Source organism: Artemia franciscana, chromosome 19 (genome assembly GCF_032884065.1).
Source record: "Artemia franciscana chromosome 19, ASM3288406v1, whole genome shotgun sequence".
In the NCBI taxonomy this organism is placed as follows: domain Eukaryota; kingdom Metazoa; phylum Arthropoda; class Branchiopoda; order Anostraca; family Artemiidae; genus Artemia; species Artemia franciscana.
The window spans coordinates 20,802,409-20,821,517 of NC_088881.1; the positions used below are offsets into that span (position 1 = coordinate 20,802,409).

The 19,109-nt window shown below is 35.1% G+C and overlaps 1 protein-coding gene across 4 annotated transcripts in view; it reads left to right on the forward strand.

The window, feature by feature from the left end:
- LOC136039394 (nitric oxide synthase, salivary gland-like) overlaps nucleotides 1-19,109 on the forward strand; it is a 70,325-nt gene that overhangs the window by 35,664 nt on the left and 15,552 nt on the right. For all 4 annotated transcript variants that reach the window (XM_065723091.1, XM_065723089.1, XM_065723092.1 and 1 more), the window contains exons 3-7: nucleotides 8,662-8,783; nucleotides 14,528-14,690; nucleotides 15,785-15,876; nucleotides 17,558-17,699; nucleotides 18,644-18,783. In XM_065723091.1, the coding sequence (XP_065579163.1) occupies nucleotides 8,662-8,783; nucleotides 14,528-14,690; nucleotides 15,785-15,876; nucleotides 17,558-17,699; nucleotides 18,644-18,783 (659 nt within the window). The remainder of the gene's footprint in view (nucleotides 1-8,661; nucleotides 8,784-14,527; nucleotides 14,691-15,784; nucleotides 15,877-17,557; nucleotides 17,700-18,643; nucleotides 18,784-19,109) is intronic.

The window sequence follows — 19,109 nt, forward strand, 5'->3', positions numbered from 1 at the left end:
AGTAAGGAGTAGCATTAAAACTTAAAAAGAACAGAGATTATTACGCATATGAGGGGTTCTAAGAATACTTTAGCATAAAGAGCGAAGTATTCAGGTGGAGATAAATACTTCGCTCTTTATGCTAAAGTATATTTTAGTAATTTCAACTATTTATTCTACGGCCTTTCTGATTCAGGGGTCATTCTTAAAGAATTGGGACACAACTTAAGATTGAGTGTGAAGAGTGATGCATTAACGAGGGGAGAAACCCCGTCATATATATAATTAAAAACATAAGAATATAAAAGTTTGTTATGTAAGTTAATTCTTAAGTTACGTATATTTTTTACTAATAAAAACGTTCGTTAAAAATTTAAAATTGCTAGTTGCCTTTTTAAGTGACCGAAAAATTGGAGGGCAACTAGGCCTCCTTCCCCACCCCTTATTTCTCAAAATCGTCTGATCAAAACTAAGAGAAAGCCATTTAGCCAGAAAAAGAATTAATATGTAAATTTCATTTTAATAATTTATGTAGGGAGAGCCAAAATCAAACATGTATTAATTCAAAAACGTTCAGAAATTAAAAAAAAACTTTTTTTTAACTGAAAGTAAGGAGCGACATTAAAACTTAAAACGAACAGGAACTACTCCGTATATGAAATGGGTTGTCCCCTCCGCAATCCCTCGCTCTTTACGCTAAAGTTTGACTCTTTGCCACAATTCTACTTTTTAAAACAATTAAAAACTTTAGCGTAAAGAGCGAGGGAATGCGGAGGGGACAACCCATTTCATATATGGAGTCGTTTCTGTTCGTTTTAAGTTTTAATGTCACTTCTTACTTTCAGTTAAAAAAAACTAGTTTTTTTTATTTAATTACCATAAAGAGTGGAATTTTGCTAATACTTTAGTAATAGCTAAATACGTACATAAATACACAATTATTACGCACCTACAAACGTAGTACATATATACTCCGGTGGCTCCGCCACCAGGCCGCACTAGCGAAAGGAAACGGCATTTGTTTTTGATCTCGATTTTCTTGGAGCAACATCAATTGGGGTTAGTTTAAGTATTCACAAGGCTTTTTTATCCCCTCTGGCATATTTGGCCACAGCTTGAAGCCCTCGTTTCTCAGCTGCAAGTAAAGAACTTGCAACCGACTGACCTGCCTGCTCATTGGTTATCACATTCACAAGGATTTCTTCAGTTGTAGTAAAAACGTTGTGTGACAGTGCTTACAAGCATCATCTGGTTTTCGATAAATTTCGAGCTACATTCGTGATGCAGAGAATCAAACTCTGAATTTTCATTCAAATTAATAATGTCGTACAAAGCAGACGGAACTGAGGCAAGAAGAGGTAGTGTATTAATCCACTTTGCGGCTGCTAAGTTGATTGTTGTAACACCAACCAGACTTGAATTTCTTTTCGAATCAAGATTTATGGTGGATTGTATGGAAGTGTATGATCCGGCGGCAAAAAGTTAAACGAGCCTGGTCTCTTTTTTGCATTGAATATAATCTTCGATTTTCAACAAAGTGATGACATTGACGTTCATGCAATGAAATCGCATTATATACGGGGGGGGGGGGGGGGTTAGCGCTCCCGTAAGGTTTCCGCTAGGTGAATAAGTGTATCGCTAAGAGGGTATCCAAGTGTGGAAAGATCTAGGTCATGTCGGGGGAGCTAGGGTGGGGGAGTGGAGAGAACTAGCATAATACTTAGTATTGCACAGAGTATAGGGTTTTACGCTATTTTCTATCAGTTGGAGAACTCGTAAATTTTTAATACTTGCAAAGGCAAATTAAGGCAATAAATATAAAAAGTAGAGTGGAGAAATAATACTTCCCCTTTTACCATTGAAACCCCTCATTGGTGGAATTGGATCTGAAAATGCACTTATGGAGAAACATTCCACCAGACAAAATGCTCAAAAAGGCTCCCCAGAATAAAAATATACCCAATAATCTTTTCCTATTTCTACAGATACGCTCTTTTTGCCATTGGCGAAAGGAATTTTGAATGCCCCACCAGATATTTGTTTTCAGCACTTTTTCTGCCCTAGATTCCATATTCAACCCTTCTTTAGCCCTTTGAAACCTGGTAACTATTTTCTAGTGATCTTTCTTTAACCTGGGTTCTTGACGAAATTCATTTTCATTTCATTAGTAGGCTACCTGCTTTTCCGATGAGTTTTGGTTTCTGTTCTTTTTGAGTTTCATTTATTCTTCAATAGTAATTTCTGGTCATTTTGAATTTTATTTATTGTAAGTTCATATTTCTTCTAATCTTAAGTTTAAAATGGCCAATACGTTTCTTTTAAAAAATATATTTTTTGATTTTTTTTATTAGTGTTAAAAAAGGCCCGATTATCACCATTAACTTCGATATTTTCACTTGTAATCAATTTCTTAGCAGAAAGATAATAATAAAGAAACATAAAGGTAAATATTTATGTGAGTGACGTCAGTTTTATATACATCAGTATTATAATGACGTTGTCATACTTGTCAAACTTGCAGGGAAAAATTTCCATTAAATCAAACAGTTTGGGGTAGCGATCAAACAGTTCGTGGTAACGAACTGTAGTAAAGAGCGACCCGGCTCAATAGTAAACGAATCTCAAAAACGGAATTTTGATACTAAAAGATACATCAAAAGAATCGGATTTTTATGCTGGTTTTAAATATATTAGTTTCATCAAATATAGTCTTTGTCATCAAAATTTACGAGCCTGATAAAACTTGCCTTATTTTGAAAAATAGGGGGAAACACCCCCTAAAAGTCATAGAATTTTAACGAAAATCACACGATCAAATTTGGCGTATTAGAGAATCCTACTGTAAAAGTTTCAAGGTCCTATCTACAAAAATGTGGAACTTCGTATTTTTGCCAGAAGACCGATCACGAGTGCGTGTTTATTTTTTTTCTTTTCCCCAGGGGTCATCGTATCGACCAAGTGGTCCTAGAATGTCACAAAAAGGCTCATGCTAATGAACAAATACAACGTAGAGACAATAGGGAAAATTTCAAGACAGTGGAAAATATTTCTGTAGATATTTCGGCCCTATGTCCAAGGGTCGTCTTCAGCACAATACAAGAATAAGAGAGAAACTATATATATATATATAAAAGAACTTACATCAAATTGTGAGGATTAAAAACTGAATAATTAAAAACACTTTTTAAAACTTTTTTTTTTAAATAGCCCTAGCATCCTTACTTCAACGAAGTTCAACCAGGACTGGCGAAAAGAACGAAATGAGAATATAAGCTCATTCAAACCGAAGAGAATAAAATGATTAGATGCAATTTCTTAAAGCTAATCTTGCTTGTTTAGCAGCCTGTCTCAAAGGCCTTTTCGTAGTTGGTTCAGTACTATTATAAATCGGTTTAGTAAAATATTTTGTTAGATCATTTTTAATTAAATTTGAGTATAAAGAATTTAGTGAGTATTCCCCCAAGTCCCTGTTCAAAGAAATATTATTATTTATTTTGAGATTAATTTCGATTGATTCTCGAACCACCTGTTTTATTCCCAAATCATTACTAATGAGTGAAGAGTTTTCAAAATGTATCATGTGGGACGGATTATTAAATATATGCCAACCTAAAGCAGAATCAAAGGAGTTGTTGGAACTATTTGAAATTAAGGCCTTGTCTATGTCATTTTTATGCTAAATTTTATGCTAGTGCCATAGATTTATGAAAAGTTCTTATGCCCTAGAAAATCGGAGGGCACCTAGGCCCCCTCCCAGGCTCATTTTTTCCCGAAGTCAACGGATCAAAATTCTGAGATAGCCATTTTGTTCAACATAGTCGAAAACCATAAGGACTATGTCTTTGGGCTGACTACCCCCCCCCCCCCACAGTCCCCTGGGAAGGGGCTGCAAGTTTCAAACTTTGACCAGTGTTTACATACAGTAATGGTTATTGGGAAGTGTACAGATGTTTTTCAGGGGGGATTATTTTGGTTTGGCGGGGGTAATGGGAGGGGGATATGTGGTAGGATCTTTCCTTTGGGGATTATGTCATGGGGGAAGAGAAATTCAATGATGGGGGCTCAGGATTTTCTAGCATCATTATAAAAAAAAACAATGAAAAAATAAATACGAAAATTTTTTTTCAATTGAAAGTAATAGTACTTTTAGTTGAATAATTTTTACATATTCAACCGAATATGTAAACATATTTTTTACTAATAAATATTTTTTGCAGTTAGGCCTACATTTTTTTACTAATAAATTCATTTTAACAATTTATGTGCGGAGAGCCAAAATCAAACATGCATTAATTCAAAAACGTTCAGAAATTAAATAAAAAAACTAGTTTTTCTAACTAAAGTAAGGAGCAATATTAAAACTTAAAACGAACAGAAATTACTCCGTATATTAAAAGGGCTGTTCCCTTCTCAACGCCCCGCTCTTTACGCTAAAGTTTTTTACTGTTTAATAAAGTAGAATTGAGAGAAAGAGTCAAACTTTAGCGTAAAGAGCGGGACGTTGAGAAGGGAACAGCCCCTTTCATACACGGAGTAATTTCTGTTCGTTTTAAGTTTTAATATCGCTCCTTATTTTCAGTTAGAATTTTTTTTTGGTATTTTTATAAAGAACGATGAAAAAATAAACATGAAAAGTTTTTCAGTTAGAAATTTTTTTTAGTATTTTTTTAAAGAACGATGAAAAAATAAACATGAAAAGTTTTTCAACTGAGAGTAAAGAGCAGCATTAAAATTTAAATAGAATAGAAATTCTTACGCATATTAGGGGCTCACCTCCTCCTAATACCTCGCTCTTTACGCTAAAGTAAGTTTATTAATTTCAAGTATTTGTTCTACGGCCTTTGTGATTCAGGGGTTATTCTTAAGGAATTGGGACAAAATTTAAGCTTTAATGTAAAGAGCGAGGTATTGACGAGGTGGTGAACCCCTCCACGTAATAAAACATACGAATATAGAAGTTGGTTACGTAAGCTAATTCGTAAGTTACGTATATTTTTACTAATAAAGACGTTCGTAAAAGGTTAAAGGTTTAAGTTGCTTTTTTAAATAGCCATAAAATTGGAGGATAACTATGCCTACTCCCCCGTTCCTTTTTTCTCCAAATCGTCCGATCAAAAATATGAGAAAGCCATTTAGCCATGAAAATAAATTAATAAGCAAATTTGGTTTATTCATGTGCGGAGAGCCAAAATCAAAACATGCCTTAATTTAAAAACGTTCAGAAATTAAATAAAAAAACAAGTTTTGTTAACTGAAAGTAAGGAGCCACATTAAAACTTAAAACGAACAGAAATTACTCCGTATATAAAAGGGGCTGTTCACTCCTCAACGCCCCGCTCTTTGCGCTGAAGTTTTTACTGTTTTAAAATGTAGAGTTGCGAGAAAGAGTCAAACTAGTATAGTAAAATAGATCGTTGAAATTACTAGCAATACTTAACATAAAGAGCGAGGTATTGAGGAGGAGGCGAACCCCCTCACATACGTAGTAATTTTTTTTCGTTTTAAGTTTTAATGCATCTATTTCTTTCCAGTTAAAAAACTTTTTTATTTGTTTTCTCATTTTTTGTTTGTTTAAATAATGCCAGAAAATCCTTCATGGAAATTTTCTTCCTTCATGATAAATTCCTCCAAGAAAGATCATCCCACATAACCCCCTCCACGCGACCCCCCCGCCGGGAAAAAGTCCCCCTGAAAACGTCTGTACGCTTCCCAATAGCCATTACTATAAATAAAAAAACTAGTTTTTTTAACTGAAAGTAAGAAGCGACATAAAGACTTAAAACGAACAGAAATTACTCCGTGTATGAAAGGGGCTGTTCCCTTCTAAACGCCCTGCTCTTTACGCTAATTTTTTTTTACTGTTTAATAAAGTAGAAGTGAGAAAAAGAGTCAAACTTTAGCGTAAAGAGCGGGACGTTGAGAAGGGAACAGCCCCTTTCATACACGGAGTAATTTCTGTTCGTTTTAAGTTTTAATATCGCTCGACAAAAAAAACTAGTTTTTTTTTAATTTAAATTTCTGAACGTTTTTGAATTAATGCATGTTTGATTTTGGCTCTCCGCACATGAATAAATAAAAGGAAACTTGCCTGTTAATTTCGTTTTGGCTAAATGGCTTTCTCTTAGCTTTGATTAGACGATTTTGAGAAAAAAGGGTGGGGGAGGAGGCCTAGTTGCCCTCCAATTTTTCGGTTACTTGAAAAGGCAACTAGAACTTTTAATTTTTAATGAACGTTTTTATTAGTAAAAAATATATGCAACTGAAGAATTAACTTACATAACGAACTTTTATATTCTTATATTTTTATTATGTATATGAGGGGGTTTGTCCCCTCGTTAATACCTCGCTCTTCACTCTAAAGCTTAAATTTTGTCCCAACTCTTTAAGAATGACCCCTGAATCAGAAAGGCCGTAGAATAAATAGTTGAAATTACTAAAAATACTTTAGCGTAAAGAGCGAGATATTTAGGAGGAGATGAACCCCTCATATGCGTAATAATCTCTGTTCGTTTTAAGTTTTAATGCTGCTCCTTACTTTCAGTTGAAAAAAACTTTTTCATCTATATTTATCACTGTTTTTTTTTTATAATAATGCTAGAAAATACTTTGCCCCCTTCATTGAATTTCTCTTCCCCCATGACATATTCCTAAAAAGAAAGATCTCTCCCACACAGCTCCCTCCCCTCAACCCCCCAACCAAAATAATCCCCCTGAAAAATATTTGTACACTTCCCAATAACTATTATTGTATGTAAACACTGGTCAAATTTTGTAACTTGCAGCCCCTCCCTTGGGGACTCTGTGGGAGTAAGTCATCCCAAAGACATAGTTCTTATGGTTTTCGACTATGCTAAACAAAATGGCTATCTCAAAATTTTGATCCGTTGACTTTGGGAACAAATGAGTGTGGGAATGGGCCTAGGTGCCCTCAAATTTTTTGGTCACTAAAAAGGCACTAGAACTTTTCACTTCCGTTAGAATGAGCCCTCTTTTGACATTCTAGGATCACTCGGTCGATACGATGACCCCTGGAAAAAAAACAACTAGTAAACACGCACCCGTGATCGATCTTCTGGCAAAAAATACGAAGTTCCACATTTATGTAGATAGGATAGCTTGTAGATAGCTTGAAACTTTTACAATGGGATTCTCTGATACGCTGAATGCGATGGTGTGATTTTTGTTAAGATTCTATGACTTTTAGGGGGTGTTTTCCCCTATTTTCCAAAATAAGACAAATTTTCCCAGGGTCGTAACTTTGGATGACAAAGACTAAATTTGATGAAACTTATACATTTAAAATCAGCATAAAAATCTGATTCTTTTGATGTATCTTTTAGTATCAAAATTGGCGTTTTTTAGAGTTTCGTTTACTATTGAGCCGGGTCGCTCATTAGTACAGTTTGTTACCTCGAACTATTTGAACAATGGTCAAAGTTGGTAACTTGAAGTCCCTCCCCCGGGGACAACCAACGATTAAATCGTCGCCAAAGATATAGCTATTAGGTTTTTCGACTATGCTGAACAAAATGGCTATCTCAAAAATTTTATCTAGTGACTTTGGGAAAAAATGAGCGTGGGAGGGGGCCTAGGTACCCCCCACTTTTTTGGTCACTTAAAACTGGGATATAACTTTTAATTTCCGTTAGAATGAGCCCTCTTGCGACATTCTAGGACCCCTGGGTCGATACGATCACCCCTGAAAAAAAAAAACAACAAGAAATAAACACGCATCCGTGATCTGTCTTCTGACGAAAAACACAAAATTCCACATCTTTGTAGATAGGAGCTTAAAACTTCTACAGTAGGGTTCTCTGATCGCTGAATCCGATGGTGTCATTTTCGTTAAGATTCTATGACTTCTAGGGGGTGTTTCCCCCTATTTTCCAAAATAAGGTAAATTTTCTCAGGTCGTAACTTTTGATGGCAAAGACTAAATTTGATTAAACTTATATATTTTCTAAAATACTGCAAATTTTCTCATACTCGTAACTTTTGACGGGTAAGACTAAACTTGATGAAACTTATATATTTAAAATCAGGATTAAAATGCGATTCTTTTGATGTAACTATTGGTATCAAAATTTTTAGATACCGTTTTTTAAGAGTTTCGGTTATTATTGAGCTATACAGTTCGTTATCACGAACTGTTTGATTCTTTGTATTGATCTTGAAAACACTTTTGCATCTGGTTTATCTTATTTGGATCAAAATGTTTTTTTGTGATTAAAGCATCTTTATGTTGTCTAAATAAATGAATGTCTGAAAGGTAGGGTTCGAATAGAATGGGCATTTGGTGCAATCTTCCTCTCCAGTTTTAATTAATTACTTGGTTTAGTAGCACCATATGTGGAGACGTTTTGTTATGAAGCCTACCTTTTGTGACTGTCCTGAAAATAAACGAGCAAGTGACAACCAGTGTTACAGCTATATCCTCACAAAAAAGTAAGCCGTTGTATTTGAACGAAACGTCTTGGACTCTTGACTAGAGGTGTGACCATTCTCCATGAAAATGTGCTCCCACATATGACGCACACTCAATCCAGAAACAGTACAAACTGGAATGGATATTTTATCTGTTTTTGATGTGTTTTTTTGTGCAAACATCCGTATACAGATTTTTTTCTTTTTTTTATTAGTTAACAATATTCTTCATTGGTTTAATATTTATTTCTTTTATAGGCTTTGATATGCCCTGAAAATTTAATGTATACTTTCGAAGAAGTGAAACCCATTAGGACCAAAGACGCTGTTTCGTGCGATGCCAAACTATTTATTGACGAGTTCTATGCTTCCATTGACAAGTGAGTTTTTATTTTTCTTTTTTTTGCAATGTAATTCATGTGTGATCTTTATAACTGTAAATGTACACAGGCTCAACCTTAGAATGAACTAGATTCTTGGAAGGGATGAGGCGGAAAGTCTAAGCACTTTTCCCTATTTTGTAGTTATTCTAATGGGGGGGGGGGGGGTCTGCCTTCTTTTTGGATGTATCTGATTTGAAATTCAGTTCTGCCATAAGCTAGTTCAGGGTATTATTACTTTCTACTTGACCTTAAACTTGATTTCAGTGGTGATGGTGAAATAGATTGGTTTGTTGCCAGGTGCATGGCCTGTCCTCGTGAGTTACACTTGTTATTTCCGACTTTCGGCCCTTGCTGATGTAACTTCAGTTTCATGCATAAATTATGACACCAATTTATGATATCGTACGTTTGCTTACTTGTTCATTGATTAAATGAGCCAATTATATATTAGATTAATCTTTATTTTTGCTAATGCATAAATTAAATTTGTTTTTTGCATCGTTTTTTGCATTTTTTTAATGTTTTTGGTGTTAGAAGAATCTTTATAATACACATATTAGGAATAGTAATTACACATGGTAAATTTTATTTTTTCATGTTGCCATGCACCATCTTTCCATTTATATTCTTAAACGTCGTACACGATTTTGACGTCACGTTATAACGTCATACGTTCAGTTATTGGCAGACAAAATTAGCCAATTATATAGTGGGATAATCCTTGTTTTTGTAAATGCTAAAATTAATCTTTTATAATCTAACTTACATCGGTTTCTGTATGCGTAAATATTAATGTTTTCAGTGTATAAAAACCTACACATTATAGACATAGTAGAACTAGTAATTACACGTGCCAAATTTTATTTATTTATGTTGCTGTATACCATCTTCTCATGCGTATTCTTAGATATAGTGCCGTATACCTAGCATGAATTATTCAATGAAATTGTTGAATATTTAAAAGATTGTTTTGACCGTTGGCACTCTGTATGAGGGATGGGTGATTTTTTTTTTAATACAAGCAACGCATCGCGGACCATGAAAAAACCATCGGGAACAGAGCAATTTCAATCATAAATATGACGTTTTCTCTGCTATAAAACTTGGAACTGTCAGTGGCTTGGAGATATTGTCCGTGATTTGGTAGCTTGATAAGCTATAACTTTTTTAAATCTGTTGAAAGCTTCCAAGAGCTTTAGTTTACACAAGACCTTGAGTTTGCATGTGAGAGTATACGTAGATGCATGCTCGTCCAACTCTCAGGTTGTAGTGGACTGCAAAAAACTTGCTAGAAAGGGAGAGGGGTTGAGATGCGAAAAAGAGTATTTTTAGACTACTTTTTTGTGACATTCAGGGTGTGGGGGAAGCAGAGGAGTTGAGACTTTGTACCTTTCCTTTCCTTTTCTGATCCATGCTTTTTTTCTGGTCAAAAAAAGATAAAAAAAGCTTTAGGTGAAATTTTAAGAAATGGATTTGAACTGTCAAGTGGACTAGTGTTACACGTGCTTTAGGACACTTTATTAGCTATTAATCAAGCGTTATTGACTGCAAACTATTTCTTGCTAGATAGTTACACTTGGAGTTGTGCTTCACACTTGGAGGTTTATTTCACTAACATTTGTGAGCTGTTGATTGTAGATGTTAATGATGTACATAGTTTGTCTTTTCTCACCCTCATATTCTATATGTCCTATTACCTTAGCTTAGCTGGTGGTTCTTCTTCATCATTTGGGATCTAAGCCAAACAAACCACTACACGTCAATGAGCAATTAGGTTTTTCAGAATTATTGTGACTACATCTATCCAACATTACTTGGATGATTGCCAAGTATTAATTTGGGCACAAGGCGTTGAAAATGTGAAACAAACCACGACGGAATGGGGCAAGTACGAGAATTAACCCCCCCCCCTCTCCTCCTGAAATGGCCATGCTCATTCGAAAAATATCAACTGCACTTGCTTGCGATGGATGAAACACTCCAAAACTTTTTTTTTGTATTTCATGAAAAAATGTGCATTTTCCACAAAGTTTGAGGTGCAGTTTTGCGCTTAAATACGAGAAATGCACAGAGGCCATAGAATGTCTTCATAGCAAACTAACACGATTATTTAGAAGAAATTGCTGCAATGACGCAGGTAAAGAAACTAAACAAAGTCAGAATCAACACTATTTATTTAATACTGACTTTCCCAAATTCGTTATGTTTTTTCCCTGGTGTCCCTCCATTTCAAGTCACGCAGAATTATTCCACGTGGGAATTAGCCTCGGCCTCGCAGCACTTCCCACAACAAGAGCACAAAATATCTGCACATGGACATTTTCGTCCACAAGATTTACGCTTGCAATGTCGCGAAGTTTTCTGAATAATGGATGGCCGAGCAGGAAGGGTTGATTTAATGGTTACTATGCAACTGTCCTTCATCTCTCATCCAAAATTAAGCGGAGAAAGATACGAGGGACTAGCCATAAGGACCTGCAGCAGAATGGACCACTGGTAAATGCACCTTTTCACATGTAAGGCAAAGGAGTCGTCGGTTTGAGGCAGGTTCTTCAGCGTTTTCCGGTGAGGGAACAAGTGAAAGTGGACGTCATTCAAACACGAAAATTCCTTTGATTTTCTGTATGAAGCAATCAAAATCTGACAACACAGCTTCATAGTATCTTCATTAAGCTCAACTACTCGGTCGATTTTATCCAAAATCTGTTGAGTAAGAGCAGATATTCGAGGTAACCGCGGCACAGCTGCTCAAATGATCGTCTTCTTTTCTTTGGAGAAAGTGAAGCTCACAATATCACCACTGGTGAAACAGTACAAAAATACAATCTAATTCACTTGAGACGGTGGGAGTCTATTTTGAAGTTCAGTGATCGAAATGACTTTGTCCCACAAGTAAACCAAAACATTAGGGATGGCATGGCTTTGTTTTTCAATCGTCTTAAAAAATGATCTTAAAAGATGAATCGTCTTAAAAAAAACAGGTCCTGGCACAGAAACCCGTGTGAAGAGAGACACGGATATCCCGTTCTTCATGTATACTGCTCAGTTCATTGGTAAATCGCTCGCAGTTTCCAGTCTGGTTACCTGTAAGTAGCTGAACTACCCCAGTTCTATCTGCAAATTCTCTTTATAGGTACACTGGAAAACCAAGGACTTTGCGGTCAGTACCGGTCCAAAGATCAAACAGGGAATTTAAAAGCTTTGCTTTAATTCAATCAATTTTACTTTATTTGCTTTATTTTAATGTTAACTTTACTTTTAATTAATTTTCAGTTTAAGTTATAATTTAGTTTGAACTTTACTTACTTTAGTTTTACTTCAATTACTATGCTTTACCTTAAAACTTTGCTTTAATTACCCACAATTGGATTTGTTAATAATATGCCTGCTCGCTATTTGGTTTGTTTGAAATTAAGGACCCTCATGAGATGGCTAAGAAATAAACATACCATTCAATTCAGAATTCAATACTGTATTTAAATATAATCGTTCCCTCTTGAAGTTCCTTGAAGAAATTTAGGATAAAGTTGAAGATTATTGTATAACTTTTGTGGTGGTGGTACATGGCTCCTATACCAAAGCTATACATGTCCGTGTCTCTGCCTGCAACCTCCCAAGATCATAGTTGGCTTCTTGAAAATGATGCAGATTAGCCTGTCAATATTCTAGTTGTTTGGCATATATGCTGGCACCGTTATAAAATATTTTTTATTTTTGAATGTCCTACTTTGTTATTCCCGGGGGTTGAGGGGTAATTCGAAGCCCCCTCAAAAAAAATGTTTCAACAGTGTTAAAACCTCATTCCAACTGGGAGACGGTAGTGCCGCTCCTCTATTTTCCCAGTCAGATCCTCATCAGTTGCTCTATGTTGTTCGAAATGTTTTCCTTCTTTAATCTGAGCCTTTATCAGGCTAAGTCTCTCCTTGGGAAATGAAACTGATTTCAAGCCACTAACAGCCTCAATAGCTTCCACAGTAATCCCACCTTTGCAGTCAATCGAGAAATGTCTTTTCAGGGTAATGTATCCCACGGCCAGAGCTAAGCATCTCTCTCCTGGGCTATTCGCCACCTCCTTGACCCACGATTCCATCTTTGCATCTTTCCTTTGTTATGCTGCCCTCTAATTTCACCAAGAAAATATCAGGAGAACAGTTTCAGATTGTCTTCCATAATTTTTGGCTCCATAAAGAAGGACAACATCTTCATGCTCGAGTGTTTGTCAACCACCTTTGCTGACTCATACGGTGATCAGCTTTACAAAATCAGTAAATTCCACGTTCTATTTTGTGCTCTAAGAATCTTTTTCCCTCTCGGCCATAGGTCGCTGCTTTGCCGAGCACCCTTTGGGGCTGCTTTTCCTATATGGTTAGCACTGTCTTTTTTTTCCTTTTGGTTGAGTCAGGTTGTCAGCTTCTGACACTTGCCTGCAACTCGCCCTTGGGATCCCCTCTCCCAGGAGTCTCAGTATGAGCTTGCCCCCTTTTGGCTTCTCTTCTTTTAAGACTTCAATGGCTATGCATAATGCTCAATAAAAATTGGATAAAGACAAAGAAGAAATATTTATCAACAATTATGTGTGCTGAGGACTTCCTTGTCAAAATATCGACTTTGTCACTTTGGCTGAAAATCGCAACTGTTTTGTTTCATTAATTGTTTTTATGTTTTCTTTCTTTGTTTTTATCCATTTTGTTGAATGTTAAAAATGACTTCTTCACAAAATGTAGTTTTTGAAAAGATTTAACAGCGGAGGATATTTCCATGGAGGAATTTTTCGGGGGGGGGAAGAATATTTCATGAAGGGGGTGTCAGCTCTCCCAGCATTATTTAAAGAAACGATCAGAAATTGCATAAAAAGTAAGTTTTTTCAACTGAAAGCAAGGAGCAGTATTTTTTATTACTTTTATTACTAAATAAGTATTTTTGTTACTTTCAATAGAGCTATTTATTCTAATTAAACGGTCTTTGTGATTCAGGAGTCATTCTTAAACAATTGGAACAAAATTCAAATTTTAGCTTTTATTTTTTTTTTAAACAACAACAAAAGCATAAAAATACTTCCATGATCATGTATACAATATATAATTTTATATTTTATACATAGAAGCTTGATACATCTACAGGGGTTGCAGGGTTCTCAGATATGTTGAATTTGTCCGCAAGATTTTCATCAAGACCACTTGCCCTTTCGCTGGTGTTTTTCCCCTTTCCTTAAGATCAGGGAAATTTTTCAAGGCTCTTAACTTTTGTGGGTAACTTGAACCTTAATGAATATTGCATATTTAGAATCACTATAAAAAAGCAATTTTTTTCTATATTTGTACTATTACAAAACTCTTCTTTTTTTGAAGTTCCATATTTACTTACTGTTGGTTACCACGAACTGTTTAAAATCGGTAGCTTTTTTACAATATTTGCTTTCTCCAGTGAATGATTAATCACATTATTGAACTAAGTGTTTTTCAGTAAAATACACAAGAATAGGATCTCTTAGGATAAGAAACATGAAAGAAAAAAAAATTAATTTAAACTTTTCTAAGGAAAATTGTTTTGGCCCTATCTTGGTTTCGATATTGCTACTATCAAGGGCAATGTGTTAATTTTCAAAAAAAAGTACAAATAATCCTTCTCATACGTTTATTTAAGCCAGTCCTGGCTTAGCCTTGAATATTCTGATTTTTCCCATAAGAAAAATAAAAGGAGATACCTTTCTTTGGTCTCATGAAGCTTTCTACTTACGCTAGATTTGAATCTACTGAGCATCGAAATCGTTGGAGTGAAATTGAAAAGCAAATCGAAGAATCAGATGATTACATCATGAAAACAGAAGAAATAGAATACGGGGCTACAGTTGCCTGGAGAAATGCTCCACGTTGTCCTGGTCGTAGCCAGTGGAAAAACCTAAAGGTAAAGTTCACAGTTTTCAGTTTATTAATTTGTGATCAATCTGTAGACTTGTTTTGCGGAAGAACCAATTTAAAGTGTTTAATAGCTTTTTTTATTGCAACGTCCATAATATGTGCATGATTGGCTATTGTGTAGTATTAATTAACTTCATTCCTTTTTTCCAAATGCAGTATCCTCTAAGTTCTCCTTTGTCTGAATAAAATAATATCGAAAAATTTTGTAGAAGCCCTAGAGGATCTAGTTACTGATAATTTTTTATTTTAAACTTTTAGTGATGTTAAATAAGTAACCGCTTGAATAAAATAGCTAGTGCTATGGAATATAAGAATAATGTTTCAAAAATAAAAGTTGTGATTCCGGAACTTGTGGGGTATGCTAGATTTAGCTTTTCTGAGACTTTAGCGCTGCTTCTGGGAAAGCATAGGGATTAGAAAATATTGGGAAATATTGGCTTACAGGATTGGCAAAATGATTACAGAAGTTTTGTTTTCAAAAGTTTTTAAAGAGAACTTGTCGAATTGTTGGGTTTGGTAATAGTAGAAAAAAAAGAAAAAAAAGCAAAGACTTGTATAGGCAATATGTTCCAAAGCTGATGCTAAGCTTTCTCTCATTTGAATGATGACATTAGAAGTCAAGATCAAGTGTTGCAGCTAAAAATCATGTTTACAAGCAATTAGGCTTTACAATTTTTAGCAGGTGAAATCAATGAGCAGCAGTATGTATTGCAGAATAGATGGAAAAGATTCAAATAAGATTAAGGCTAATAAAGTACATGTTTTATGGTGCTTTGATGTCCACATGGGCTGTAAAGTTCAGTTCACAAACAATCTTATTTCATGTTTCGAGGGAGTGAAAATTAAGAGTGAACGGTAAACATTTAACGCCAGGCTTGTGTACAATATGTTGTTTTTTCTCTTCTTTCGTTCTGATGAGTTTGAAGGCTTGTGTTTGGAAATCGCGGTTGGAAATCAGCTAAAAGAAAAGAGGTACGATTGCTTCAGAGTAATTTTTGCACCAAAGCTTATAAAAAAGAATTAGTTTTTTGGTGTTTTTTTCCTCTAGTTAATTTTGCAGCAAATCTCCCCTTCTTTTAGGTATTGGATTGTCGTGACGTTGGTACAGCACAGGAAATGTTTAAAGCCATGTGTGACCACTTAGAATACGCCACAAATGAAGGGAAGCTTCGGTAAGATTTTTATATCCTTTTTATATCCGCTTTTACTCAAGTTCACTATGGTAGTATCGTCTTGTTAAATGTGCTTTCAGTGGTTCTTTTGTCTGATTTGTAACACCTAACTTACTCTAGACCCTAGATCTTCTTGTGCCTCCAGATGTGCTCAGGACGTCAAAGACGACCAAAATGGTCGTTATTTTTTCTTCACACTCTGGTTGTATAGAGACACATTGTAAAGGAACGTTTCGTAGGTTACTATCCTGCGAAAATTAGTGTATTTGTAGGTTTGTCTTTGCGGTGGTTGCCTTCGAGTAGCCAAAAGTCTCGACCCCTTTGACTTTGCTAAGGACCGACTGCTTGGGAACTGTGGAATTACTCATGCGCATCACATATCCAAAGTAACTCAATCATTGGCTTCATTTCGTCTTAATGAGAGATGACTGACCAGTTATATTCCTTGCGTTCCCGTTTGTTATCTTGTGAGTCTAGGGGATGCTAGGGAGTCGACAGGGGCACATGTTTTCAAAAGTAGATTCTTCTCTTTTCCTCTTGGTTGAATGTTTTCGACCCATAGAGTGGGGGAGGGGCAGAACCCTTCTATAAACATGAAAATTTTAAGCCGTTGGGACTAAGTACTTGATCTCTGAAGTCTTTTTTAGCCTTCCGATGGCGCTGCTAGCCTATGAATTTCTGGCGATGGCTTCTTTGGATATAGATCCCTTTTCCTCAATGTGTACCAGCACCCCAAACAGCGCTGTGAGTTTCTGTAAAGATCTTTTTCAGACTCTACTCTCGAAAATAATATGTTTGATTATGGAGAATTGAAAATTTAATTAAATTTTTTTTTTTTTTGCACAGAATACACAAGAGGACGTTATGTACGAGATATTGTAAAACATAAGATGAAAAGGAAATTGTGTGTTCGTAACCCTACCAGAAGGGCTCTAAATTTGAAAAGAGAAGGAAATTAATTCTAAGATTTCTAAGACCAAAATAGTGCACTTTAGGCCCACTATTTTAATCAATTTCTCATGATTTGAGCCCATATCGGGGGATATGGGTTGTGGGTAAATTTTGGATCTTGATCCTAGTGATCCTACTCTGGATTTTGAAAAACACCCTTTTTGGCATTGGCCCCCCAAAAAACAAAGAAATTGAAATGAAACACTTCCTAGACTTTAAAAATATATTGCCCCCTCCCCTCTTTTTTTGTGAAATAGTACAACTGTATTATCTTACTTTTAAGAGTGTTTCTAGGCTAATATTTCCATATTCCATGGATTTTCATGGACTGAAGAGACCTGATATAATCTTACGTTCTCGTTTGTTGTCTTCTGTGTCTGATGGTAAGTAATGAAAATTTTAAAACAAAAAACATCAGAAAAAACGGACGAAAAAAAATAAACGTAAAATAATACCAAGTTCAATAAAATGGAATCAATATGGAGACAGAAAAAAAAATTAAATAGAAGGAAGAAATAAAAATCGTTAAAGATTGAAACTAAGAAGTCAATGAACCAAAAACCGAAAACTGAGAGTCTCTTTGTCACTACAATAGCGAACAGATGTAATTGTCATGTCTGTTTTACAGCTTTTGAGGCTGCATTTGGGAATTATTTACTTGCATTTAATGTTTTGTTCTCTTATTAAATTTCTGCTAAGTACTTTTTACCCATGGCTTCTACTCTTTAAGACCAGCAATAACGGTGTTTCCACCCCGTCAAAAAGGAAGATGTGACTTTCGTGTGTGGAATTCTTCTATGATTGGATATGCATGCTATAAGCAATCTGATGGCACCATTCTTGGAGACCCATTTAACTTGGAGCTGACTCAGGTCTGTAATATTTCCCTAACTAATAAAAAAAGTGACACGTGTTTTGTCCCTTTCAGTTTGCTATTTTGCTGCTGATATTTTGTCTTTTCCTATATGTTTAGTATTTTTAATTAATAGAGCTACTAATAGTATGCAGTGAGAAGCAGCTAATTATGGATAGAAAAGCAAGTTTCGAACCGGAACAATCAAATGAATGTTGCCCCTTTTCTGTTCTGACATTCCTATATTGTTAGGTTATTGTAGCAGTTATAACTATTGATTATTAACTGCAAGATACTAACAATAAAAAGATTTTGTTGTAGTTTTGCAATGTTTTTGAGTGGAAATACAATTCTCTAGCAGAAGTTGGTAGCTTCAGCTCGTCAGATTAAAACAAAAATATTGAAAATATTTTATTATATTATTTTTTAATCGCTAAATTCACTGTAAACATCGTCACAGCTCATATCAAATCTGGTTTTTGATTCTAGTGTAACATTGTAGTATTGTCGCTTAACAGCATCTTGCCAACTAATATCTGCATACGATACGTTGATTTAAAAAACTACACATGCAATCTACTTAGCTGACTTTAGATCAGCAATGCTTGCAGACTATAATTATGTTTAATTTTTTTTTGTTTGGAGGGGGGACTTGGAGGTTTAGACTAGAAAAATATGTAATAAGCGCTCTCAATTCACCGATAACATTGTAAATGCCAATTTATAAAAAAATGCTGCTAAACAGAGGTTTAGAATTGTTGTTTTTTAGTATTGCTATTTGCAACTCTATATATAAATTGTTTTTTGCAACTCTATACAATTCGCCTTTTTTGCAACCTCGAGCTTTTCTCTGTAAGCTCATCTATTTTCTAAAATTTTCCTGATAAAGTCGGTGCTTTGTCATATTTTGCTTTTATAATTATTCGTTTTGTAGTATTCGTATAATTCGTTTTGGATTTTTAGGCTGCTCAAAAGCTTGGTTGGAAAGGAAAAGGGACGAAACAAGATATATTACCCCTTATAGTTCAGGCTGGTGATGGAAAAGCACATTTCTTCGATATTCCAGACGAATTTGTTCTTCAAGTACCGCTTTGTCACCCCATGTAAGTAAAAAGATCGTTATACTCTTAGCCTTCTAACCTTCATAAAATTTAAACTGAGCGAAAAACATGGGAACAAGTTGAAACCGAATTTTTAGAAATTTTACATAGCTGTAATAAGACTAAATTATTAACGCTACAAACCAGTAGTCCTATTATGGCTTGAATTAAAAAGTATTACAGAACTACAGATCTCTCCAGTATTTTAGTTTTCAATAAGATTGTCACTAAAGTTCAGTATTCGACATTTTATTTCGAATTAGTTGTATCCAATTTTATCAAACAGTTCGTGGTAACATACTGCAAACCGAAACTTTAAATAATGGAAT